Consider the following 12,514-nt stretch of genomic DNA (forward strand, 5'->3'; position numbering starts at 1 on the left):
GATTTGGAACACTCTTTCATGTGAGTGGATATAGTTTCAATTTCTTCCTCTGAGAATTGGCTGTTCATATCCTTTGACCATTTATCAATTGGAGAATGGTTCGGTTTCTTATAAATTAGGGTCAGTTCTCTATATATTTTGGAAATGAGGCCTTTGTCAGAACCTTTGTTTTTAAAAATATTTTCCCAATTTGTTACTTCCCTTCTAATCTTGTTTGCATTAGTATTATTTGTACAGAAACTTTTTAGTTTGATGTAATCAAAATCTTCTATTTTGTGATCAATAATGATCTCTAGTTCTCCTCTGGTCATAAATTCCTTCCTCCTCCACAAGTCTGAGAGGTAGATTATCCTCTGTTCCTCTAATCTATTTATTATCTCCCTCTTTATGCCTAAATCATGGACCCATTTTGATCTTATCTTGGTATATGGTGTTAAGTGTGGATCCATATCTAATTTCTGCCATACTAATTTCCAGTTTTCCCAACAGTTTTTTCCGAATAATGAATTTTTATCCCTAATGTTGGTATCTTTGGGTTTGTCAAAGATTAGGTTGCTATATATGTACCCTTTTTTGTCCTTTGTATCTAATCTGTTCCACTGATCTACCGGTCTATTTCTTAGCCAATACCAAATGGTTTTGGTGACTGCTGCTATATAATATAGCTTTAGATCAGGTACACTTAGACCACCTTCCTCTGAGGTTTTTTTTTTCATTAGTTCCCTTGCAATTCTCGACCTTTTATTCTTCCATATGAATTTTGTTGTTATTTTTTCTAGGTCATTGAAATAGTTTCTTGGGAGTCTGATTGGTATAGCACTAAATAAATAGATTAGTTTGGGGAGTATTGTCATCTTTATTATATTCGCTCAGCCTATCCAAGAGCACTGAATGTCTTTCCAATTATTTAAATCTGACTTTATTTTTGTGGCAAGTGTTTTGTAATTTTTCTCATATAATTCCTGACTTTTCTTTGGTAGATGGATTCCCAAATACTTTATACTCTCAACATTTGTTTGGAATGGAATTTCTCTTTGTATCTGTTGCTGTTGCATTTTGTTAGTGATATATAAAAATGCTGAGGATTTATGTGGATTTATTTTGTATCCTGCCACTTTGCTGAAATTTTGAATTATTTCTAATACCTTTTTAGCAGAGTCTTTGGGGTTCTCTAAGTATACCATCATGTCATCTGCAAAAAGTGATAGTTTGATTTCCTCATTTCCTACTCTAATTCCTTGAATCTCTTTCTCCGCTCTTATTGCCGAGGCTAGCGTTTCTAGTACTATATTGAATAGTAATGGTGATAGTGGGCAACCTTGTTTCACTCCTGATCTTACTGGGAAAGGTTGCAGTTTATTTCTATTGCATATTATGCTTACTGACGGTCTTAAATATATGCTCCTGATTATTCTAAGAAATAGTCCATTTATTCCTATACTCTCAAGAGTTTTTAGTAGGAATGGATGTTGGATTTTGTCAAATGCTTTTTCTGCATCTATTGAGATGATCATATGGTTCTTATTAATTTGATTATTAATATGGTCAATTATATTAATAGTTTTCCTAATATTAAACCAGCCCTGCATTCCTGGAATAAATCCTACTTGATCATAGTGTATTATCCTGGAGATGATTTTCTGAAGTCTTTTTGCTAACATCTTATTTAAGATTTTAGCATCAATATTCATTAAGGAGATTGGTCTATAATTTTCTTTCTCAGATTTCGATCTACCTGGTTTAGGTATCAGTACCATGTCTGTGTCATAAAAGGAGTTTGGTAGGACTCCTTCATCCCCTATTTTTTCAAATAGTTTATATAGCATTGGGGCTAATTGTTCTTTAAATGTTTGGTAGAATTCACATGTGAATCCATCTGACCCTGGGGATTTTTTCCTGGGGAGTTGATTAATAGCTTGTTCTATTTCTTTTTCTGAAATGGGATTATTTAAGCAATTTATCTCCTCCTCTGTTAATCTAGGGAGCCTATATTTTTGGAGGAAGTCATCCATTTCACTTAAGTTATCAAATTTATTGGCATAAAGTTGGGCAAAGTAACTCCTTATTATTTCTCTAATTTCCTCTTCATTGGTGGAAAGATCCCCCTTTTCATTTGTAAGACTATCAATTTGATTTTCCTCTTTCTTTTTTTTTGATCAAATTTACCAAAGGTTTATCTATTTTATTGGCTTTTTCATAAAACCAACTCTTAGTTTTATTTATTAATTCAATAGTTTTTTTACTTTCAATATTATTGATTTCTCCTTTTAATTTTTGTATTTCAAGTTTAATTTTTGGTTGGGGGTTTATAATTTGGTCTTTTTCTAGCCTTTTAAGTTGTAAGCCCAATTCGTTAATCTTCTCTTTCTCAATTTTCTTCAAATAAGCCTCTAAAGATATAAAATTTCCCCTTATTACTGCTTTAGCTGCATCCCAAAGATTTTGATATGATGTCTCATCATTGTCATTATCTTGGGTGAAATTGTTAATTGTTTCTATAATTTGCTCTTTCACCCAGTCATTCTTTAAGATGAGATTATTCAGTTTCCAATTACTTTTTGGTCTATTTACCCCTAACTTTTTACTGAATGTAGCTTTTATTGCATTGTGATCTGAGAAGAAGGCATTTATTATTTCTGCCTTCCTACATTTAATTTTGAGATCTTTATGTCCTAATATATGGTCTATTTTTGTATAGGATCCATGAACTGTTGAGAAGAAAGTATATTCCTTTCTATTGCCATTCAGTTTTCTCCAAAGGTCTATCATACCTAGTTTTTCTAATGTTCTATTTACTTTTTTAATTTCTTTCTTGTTTGTTTTGTGGTTTGATTTGTCTAAATCTGAGAGTGCAAGGTTGAGATCTCCCACTATTATAGTTTTACTGTCTATTTCTTCTTGCAATTCTCTTAACTTTTCCTTTAGAAAGTTAGATGCTATACTACTTGGTGAATATATGTTTAGTATTGATATGGCTTCATTATTTTTGCTACCTTTCAGCAGGATATAGTTTCCTTCCTTATCTTTTTTAAGGAGATCTACTTCTGCTTTTGCTTGATCTGAGATAAGGATAGCTACCCCTGCTTTTTTGGCTTTACCTGAAGCATAATAGGCTCTGTTCCAACCTTTTACCTTTACTCTGTATGTATCTCCCTGCTTTAAGTGTGTTTCCTGTAGACAACATATTGTACGGTTCTGCTTTTTGATCCAATCTGCTATCCGTCTCCGTTTGATGGGATCGTTCATCCCATTTACATTTACAATTAAAATTACTAATTCTGTATTTCCTGCCATCATATTATGCCCAGATTATGCTTTTTCCCTTGACCCCCCTGATCCCCGTCCCCGATATTTAATTTACAGACCCCCCTTGTGATGCGCAACCCTCCCTCTTTTTTTTTTTTTTTTAGGATCCCTCCCCCCTCCCTCCAAGTCCCTTCACTTATTCTCCTTTTCCTTTTCCCTTTTCCTCTCCCCCCTTTTAATGAGGTGAGAGAAAATTCTCTGAAAAACAAATATGTTAATTATTTACTCTTTGAGCCTCTCCTGATGAGAGTAAGATTCACACAATGATTCTCCCCCTCACTAAGTTCCCTCAGATATGGTGTATTTTCTATGCCTCTTCCTGGGGATGTAGTTTCCCTCTTTTTATCGTTCCTTCCCCTTTTTCTGAACCGACCTCCTTCCCTTTACTATACCCCCCTTTTTTTCTTTTATATCAGTAAAATCAAATTATCCTTGAGTACTTTTTATATACCCACAACAGAGTTACAGTTCTCAAGGGTTCTGTGTACCTTTTTCTGTTTCTCTTCAGTCTTGTGGATGTAGATCAAATTTTTTGTTTAAGTCTGGTTTTTTTCTTAGCAACATATAGAATTCCTCTGTTTCATTGAATGGACCATCTTCTTCCATGGAAAAAGATGCTAAACTTAGCTGGGTAGTTCTTTCTTGGTTGCAGTCCTTGATCTTTTGCCTTACGGAATATCAGGTTCCAGGCCCTTCTATCTTTTAATGTGGAGGCAGCCAGATCTTGGGTGACCCTTATTGTGGCACCTTGGTATTTAAATTGTTTTTTTCTAGCTGCTTGCAGGATTTTCTCCTTTGTGTGGTGATTCTGCAGCTTAGCCACTATATTCCGTGGTGTTCTTTTTTTAGGGTCTATTTCAGAAGGAGTTCGATGAATTCTTTCCACATCTACTTTCCCTTCTGTTTCTATTATCTCTGGACAGTTCTCTTTGATAATTTCCTGTAAAATAGAATCTAGGCTCTTTTTTTGGTCATAGTTTTCTGGAAGTCCAATGATCCGCAGATTATCTCTCCTAGATCTATTTTCCAGGTCTATAGATTTTCCCAGTAAGTATTTGACGTTGTTCTCCAGCTTCTCATTTTTTTTGTTTTGTTTGACTGATTCTTGGGTTCTCTGTGAGTCATTCATTTCTATTTGTTCCATCCCGACTTTTAAGGAGTTATTTTCTTTTTTCACAGTTTTTAGTTCTTTTTGTAAATGCCCAATTTCGTTTTTAAATGAATTATTTTGCTCTATTGAATTTTTTTCCATTTCCCTAATTTTGTTTTTGAGAATTATTTTCTTTTTCCAATTCAGAAATTCTATTTTCTTGAGACTTTTTTATCTTTTCCAATTCAGAAATCCTACTTTCCTGTGTTTTTTTAACCTTTTCTAATTCATAAATTTTGTTTCCCTGCATCTCCTGTGAATTTTTTATTTTTTCCAACTCCAATTTCAGGACGTTGTTATTCTCTATCATAGCTTCCCTTTCCTTTCCCCATTTTTCTTCAAACTCCCTCAATTTTTTAAGAGTCTCTTCTAGGAGAGAGTTATGTGATGGGGGGCAGGAATCGTTCCCCTTTGGGTTGTTATCTGCTAACTCTCTGGTGTTAACTTCCTCGGGGTTGGATAACCGCTCTTTCTCTGTGTAGAAGGAATCTATAGTTTTTCTGGCTTTTTTGTTCATATTTTAAAAATCTTTTGGGGTCTGTCCCTGGGGTAGGAAATTATTTATTTACTTCTTTACCAGCTTCCTCCCAGACCAGATGGATGCAGCGGCTCCTGTGCCTGAGCTAAGAGAGAGCTCTGGGAGAGAGTTCCCCACCCCCTCCCTGGAAGTGCCTCAGAGGTGATTAGCACTACTGTGCCCCGAGGGCACTGAACAGTAAAGACAGCACAAAGCCCAGCCTATGTGTCCAGGTGGGAGTGGATGTCTGCAGCATGTGACATGAAAAGCCCCTGTGCTCAAACTGGAAGTGTCTGCCAGAAACCGCGGTCCCTAGTTCAAAGGTTTCGCTTCTCTGGGACTTCCTGGAGCTGAGTTCCACTCCCTCCAGCTAAACTAGGCAGTGTGTGTTGCCTTGGGCCGTATCCACCCACTTGTCAATCTCTTAACTATTCTCAGGTGGGAGCTGAGGCCACGCCCCCTGGTGCCCAGATCTGCTGAGTCACCCCCAGGATCAGGGAAAATATGAGTTTTTAAGGTATTTTAGCTTTCTCTTCTGAACTGCTAAATAATTAGCAGAGAAGAGCTAACAGCCTGTGCCAGATTCCTTTACCTCAGTGGCTTCTCTGATCCCAGAGCCCTTCCCAGCGCAATGGGCGCAGTGTGCCCCTACCCCACCGTCTGTGCTGGTCTCTCTTATTCCTCCCCTGGGAACTGACCTTCTCTGTTGAAACTCCAGATTCTCTTCAGCTGATAAGTCGTGCTTCCAGTCCTTGTGGTATCTGTCAGTCCTGGGCTTATTCTGAGGCTGATTTATCTAATTGGTTGTGAGGGAGTGAGGACGTTCACTGAGTCGTGTGTTTCTTCTCCTCCATCTTGGCTCCGCCTATTTGGGTTTTCTTAGCAAAGATACTGGAGCGATTTATCATTTTCTTCCTCAACTCATTTTACAGAAGAGAAAACTCTGGCAAACAGGATTGAGTGACTTGCCCAATGTCACACATCTAAGGTCTAAGGTCAGATTTGAATTCAGGAAGATGAATCTGCCTGACCTCCAGGACTGGCACTCTATTCTCTGTGTCACCTAGCTGCCCCAGTGTTAAGAAGACCTGAGTTCAAATAGACATTTATAAGGCGTGTGACCTTGGGCAAGTAACTTAACTACTGTTTGCCTCATTTCCTCAACTATAAAATGGGTATAACAACATCTATCTCCCAGAATTATTGTTTGGATCAAATGAGATGATGCTTGTAAAAGTGATTAGCACAGTCTTTGGCCCATAGTAAGTGCTGTAGAAATGCCACTTATTGTTGTTGTTCAGCAGTGTAGGAAAAGTCTTTCCTTTTTGATTTACCAAAGAATCAGAGAATCAAATGCTACATGTTTACCCAGGTCATATCAACTCCTCTAATTAACCTAGTCTGTCTGTTTCAAGAGTGAGATATGAAAGAATAGGGAAGAAACTAGTGAGGACAGTTTTTTAAAACATCATTTTTTCTTCAATTAACTAGTTTGGGTACATTCCAAGATGGAAAAAACAAATATTAGTTAAATATAGATTGATTTTCCCATATATCTTAGTAACATATAGCCAGTATATAAAGCAGAATGTCTTGTTAAAGGTTATGTTATTGGATTACCACATTGCTCTATATAAAACAAAGATTTTGAAAATGTATTACTCAGATTATGTAGCAGTGAAGGAGTATAACTTATGTGAAGCTGTTTGCTCCCATAACATATCAAGGATATATTTACAACATCATTGTCTTATATCTTAATATACTGTGGACTAAATTATATTGTGAGATTTATTTATATGATAGTTCAGAGTAGATCTCTTGTAAGTAATGGTTAACAAAAGCTGTATTTCTAATTATTTGTAGGATAAAAATATGGGAAGATGTTTGTGTAGATAAAATAACTAGGTACAACATTATTGCTGCTTCAATTTGTATTCTAAGAGACATTGCATGAAGGCTCCATCAATTTTTGAAACTATATTAAGCATGATACCATTCCTCAGAAAACACTATCATTCTTCCAAACTAGATTATTTTCATGTCAAGGAAAAAAAAAAAAGATCCTATGGTAAACAAACATGTGCCTTAGAGATATTCAAATCTTTGAAATATCCATAAGCTGTAAGTATTACAATAAGGTTTTAAAACTAGGCCTTCACTAGAATATAATGGAGGCCTTGGATAATGAATTCCCATTATGTATAATTAAATTTTACCTGTAGTAATTTTCACAGAAAATGTTTATTATAAAAAAGTTTCATTAATACTGAAAGAACTTAGATTGGAAAAACTGTTATGCTCTGTTGTTCTCTTAGTGTTTGAAAGCCCTCTTTGATATGATTATTTGGAAAGCCAATAAAACATACACAGTTAATAATGTAGGAAATAAAAATGAAATTGGGCTCTATTTAAACAAGAAAAAAATAAACATATCAAGGTGTTACAGTTTACCTTCACTCAAAAGTGAATAAAATATAAACAAAATTGTATTTTGCCATTGAGATAATAACATCAATCAATCAAATAGGAAAACAAACAACTGAGACACACTCATATAAAATATCATAAATATCTAATATGATAACATAAGAAAAGTAATCTGCTTCTATCATTTCTTATCTATCCGGTAATTTTGGCTGTGGAAAGTATCTTTCTTCCTTTTCTTTTCTTTCTCCCTCTATCTTTTCCTTTTTTCCTTACTTCTTCTATCCTTCTTTCCTTTAATTCCTTCTTCCCTCTCTTTTTCCTTTCCTCCATTTGTTTTCTTTCCTTTCTTCTCTCTCTCCTTTTCTCTCTCTCTGTCTCTGTGTGTCTTTCTGTCTCTCTGTCTGTCTCTCTATTTCTGTCTCTCTTTCTCTCTCTCTTTGTTATTGAATGAGTTCAATTTCACTTAGAATAGTAGGTTAATCCTTTGTTCCTTCATGGATAACTGAGCAAATAGACCAGCATCAGTTTAACATTGTAATTCCAGAAATTAATGTTTGTCTTTCCTGTTTGCTTTGAACTTGACCTCAAGTTTCTTTTTCTTTTTCTTTTTCTTCCTCAGCTTCTGTCCAGGGTCCGTGGGAGAGAGCAATCTCACCAAACAAAGTGCCATACTACATCAAGTAAGTCTGAAGACTAAAGTGAAAAAGAAATATTTATTGTGGCTAATCTGTGTATTCAAATATACATTTGTTCCCATGAGCCAGACGTTGCTTGGTCTGCAATATTCCTATTTCTAGCTTTCCTGAGAAAGTAACAAGGTAGTAAACTACATGCTAAAATTGCCACAGTAAATTTGCTGATGCATTATGGAGAAGCCTTGAAGTGTGTGTGTAGTGAGATGGGGGGAGAAGAGAAGAGAGGGAAGGAAGTGTGTGTGTTGCTTTGTGATAAAGCCAAAAGAGTCTTTTATTCCAACACAACAACTCTGCATAGCTTCAGACAATTTGTTTAGAATAAGAAATGAAGATTTGAAAAGAAAACACTAATTCTTTAAGGTTTTTCCCTTTCATACTAAAAAGGAAAATATCTAGACCTAGATTCAAATCCTGTCTCTACCATTTATAGCCTGTATGATTTTGGAGAAATCATTTCACTTCTCTGGGACTTATATTCTTAATCTCTACAATGAAGAGATTGGAATAAATGGCCCTCCCAGTCCTTAATCAATAATTCTATGATCCTACAGTTTATAAGGCCTCTCTGCATAGAAAACCAATCACTAGCACCTACTATCATATTCCAATGGAAAAATTCAAATTCATAGGCCCTGATGGAATAATTCTCAAACTCTGATATTAACTAGTTAAACATTGTACAAAAGTACTGTTGTTACCCAGAAACATTTGTACCAACAAAGTGGTGGGACATCATTCAGAAGTAGGACAACTAGAATACAAATTTTGATGTCCTAAGAAGAGTAAAGATTTCATTTTAATGTTACTTCACAACAATGGTTAGCAAGTATTCTTAAACTAGAATCTTTAGACCTTGCCCCCAAGGGCTCAACAAGTGTACTTCTGGATGTTTGTGAACTTGGATAGTTGGGGGGGAGCGGGAAACTGCCTCTTTATTTCAATATAATTGGCTTCCTTTGTAATCCTGTATATTTTAATTTAGTTTATTCATGTAAAAACATTATTCTTTGAAGGGGTTCTTAATCTTTACTGGACTGCCAAAGAGTTCTCAACACAGTAAAGGTTAGGAAACCTAATCATGAAAAGGAAAAAAAGAGTCCTTGAAAGCACTTGAAGTCTTTACACAAAGGCTGACTAAAATATTTTAAATTTTCCTGTTTGCTCAGACTGATAACTTTCATCCAGGCTGGTTTTATCTTCTTCTTCTTTTTTTAAACTTTTCAGCAATTTCTTTTTAACTTAACAGTAATGCAAAGTTTTTATTTTTGAAGTTCTATCTCATCCTCAAAACTGAGTTGTCTCGAGAAAAATTCCAATTCTTCTATACTTCAAGTATATATGTTTCTTTTCACCTTCCAGTTATCTAATTAGGATTTACCAGGAGAAATGTTGTAGAAAGGGCATTGCTCTTATAGTCAGAAGGTTTGGGATTTAATATCTACTCTATCTTAATTTATTTAAGCCACTTAATCCTCTAAGCCTCAGTTTGTTTGTCTTTACAATAGGCACAATAACCTATTTTGCCAGATGAATTGTGAAGGAAATGCTTTGTAAATTTATGAATACAATTATTAAAATATGAGTTATGACTTCATTGCATATTTCTCTTCTAATTTCAGCAATTCTTTGAAAAATTTGCAAACCAAATACTAAATCAGGAAAGTGGTTTGCTTCCAAAAATTTCCTTTTATATTTTCCTTTTGGGTTTTCATGTCTACATGCATGGTAATTCTTATAGAATAGTTAAAAATTTCATGCCTATTAGAACAACTAAAGACTTTTCCCATGTGCTCTGAGTCTTATGGAGATCTAGTAATTGAATGAATCTGAATTTAAAGACCAGGAAATTGGAATTATAAAATAACATCTTTTCTACAATCTAATTTCTTTTCAATCTGATCCAAAGTAAGGATTTATTCTTCTTTTTCTCAAGTAATTTGTTCTAGATTCATTCAAAGACACTTATTTATCAAAAATCTCTGACTGTGTTTTCACATTGCCATATATTTGAGGCCAATGAAGGACAGTGATTTTTAATGACCCTCAATATCTTTTTAGTTATTCATTGACTGAGGTCTAGGTGTCATTTGTCTCTTGACACTCAGTTATAGGAAGCGAAAAGAAACTGGAGAAAAATTATAACTTTGAAGGAGCAAATACTTCACATTTTAACAAGAAATTTGGTTCCCTTAATCAATCTTCAGTTATAATAGAGAGAAAACAATGTACATGATTAATCGTTATTCCATGAATCCACTTCTTCCAAGGGAATACTTCCGTTGCTCTCATATTTGCCTGATAGATAAGAGTATCATAGATTTTGAATTGAAAAAAGCCAGATATGGAAACTAAGGTCAGAGAGGTTGTGATTTGCCTACTATCCCAGTGTGTAAGATGGAAATTGAACCCAATATTTCATATTTCCATACTCACTTTCTCTCTTTCTGAAGCCCAAAGTACATGCTATATTCTAAGCAGCTTAATAGTAAAAAGTAAAATATGGATTAAAAAAAATAAGTAAATAGATGAATATAGTCATGTAGGAAGACTTTTCTTTCTTTTTTAACTTATTTTATTTGGGATAGGGTAAGGTCCTTGGATTTAGGAATTGTGTCTTTTTTTCACTTGTGTCATAAGATATACAGCATGAATACTAGTGTCAAATCTGAACTCCACTTATGGACACTTATTGTGACCTTGAGAAAAATCATGCTTCAATCTTCTCAGCTATAAAATGAAAATAATAATATTTGTCCTCCTGTTATAGTTTGGGTCTTATTCAAGCTGGTCTGGATGTTTAAGATGGAAAGAAAAAGTGCCACACATAGACCATTCCAAAAATTAACAAAAAATAAATTTACTTAACAATAACATGGAAAAGATAGTCAGCAAGGGTACGACCTTGTTCCAAGTAGGCACAATCTGCAGCTCCATGTGAAAATACATTTGGTTAGTGTGTGTGTGGCAGATGTGTGTGATTTGTCTGTAATAAGACAAAGTTTTAGTGACATTGATCTCTTATAGACTTAAGTATACCTATGTACCTTGTATACCTGTTGGTGGCTAGGAATCCTCATTAATGATTAGAACACTAGCACCCTGAATCTATCACAAGTCAACGACAGCTTCCCTGACTTTCAGAGAAAAAACACAAACCCAAAAATCTAGATGAGCCAATGGCAGAGATCCTGGCACATTGCTCTCACCACACCTACCAATTGCTCAAAGTTATTCTGAAGTGTTTGTAAATTCTAAAATGCTATGTAGAGGTCAATTATTACTATTGTTCATGACTTATATATAACTTGTATGTGTATATACAATTGTATAGATGTGTAATCAATTAGTATAGGGTAACTAAATAGGCAAACATATGGCCCAATGGAGCCCTCTGCTCGTTTTTCTTTCCCAATCCTGGAGCTAAGAATGGCATTTTATCTTTTTTAAATATAATAGAATTTTATTTTAAAATGTGAAAAGTATTCTTTGTTCAATGGACCCAATGCTTGTAGTTTGTTGACCCTTGGCCATGAGAGACCATAGGTCTTTTGTTCCATTATATTAGTCTTAAAAGATTATGAACCTTTGATTCAATGGAAACCATATAGTTATACAGCACGTAAAGAATTATATTCCTTTTTCTGTTGAAAAAAATACTAATTTATTATTTTGGCCTCTCTTTTCATTTTTCTTCATGTCTTTTACTTAACCTAACTTCCACATAAAAGTTATCACAAAGAGCCAATTGCAAAATCAGACATCTTCTTTGGCCATTTTCTTAATGATGTTATAATCTGCCTACTTATTATAACTATTAGAGAATCATCTGGATCATAAATGCCTCATTCCCTAACATTACACTACTTGCTGGATGTATATGTGATCAGTTTTGTGCTCATCCCTGAATGTTTAACTCATTACTAGCATCTTTCTCCCTAGTCAGTAAATCAGACATTGTTTTGTCTGCAACCCCAGCATCAGCTTCACATGTAATACTAAAAACCTTGATTTTGATACTTTAAACCTCATGTTTGTCTTCTTTATTAGTCTATAACATAGATCATTGTTACATTTTTCATATTTCTTCTCCCTTGAGGCTTTCTTATTTCTGCCAGAATCTCTTTTACGTTATTTCATTGCAGTTTTCATTGCCCCTGAAAATATAATCACCAACAATGTTCAACCTGTTCTAAGTACTTTTTTTCATTTGCTGCCATTTTGAAGTTTCTTAGACTACTGACAACCTCATGAAAATTTCAATATAATGGCCTTTAACCAGATGCTGCATTCTGTTAGGATTTCTTTCACCTTTTTTTTTTTTTTATTGTAGCATGCTCCCATATGGAGAAACCAAACTGAGCCCAAAACTGTCTTTCTTGTTTTCTTAATGAGTTAGGAAATTATTTGGCTGTATGC

The 12,514-nt window shown here is 34.6% G+C and overlaps 1 protein-coding gene across 1 annotated transcript in view; it reads left to right on the top strand.

The window, feature by feature from the left end:
- Positions 1-12,514, top strand: part of DMD (dystrophin) — a 2,117,885-nt gene that overhangs the window by 1,886,519 nt on the left and 218,852 nt on the right. The window contains 1 exon segment of the mRNA XM_074300855.1: positions 8,023-8,083. Coding sequence (XP_074156956.1) covers positions 8,023-8,083 — 61 coding nt within the window.

Source organism: Sminthopsis crassicaudata, chromosome 3 (genome assembly GCF_048593235.1).
Source record: "Sminthopsis crassicaudata isolate SCR6 chromosome 3, ASM4859323v1, whole genome shotgun sequence".
Taxonomy (NCBI): domain Eukaryota; kingdom Metazoa; phylum Chordata; class Mammalia; order Dasyuromorphia; family Dasyuridae; genus Sminthopsis; species Sminthopsis crassicaudata.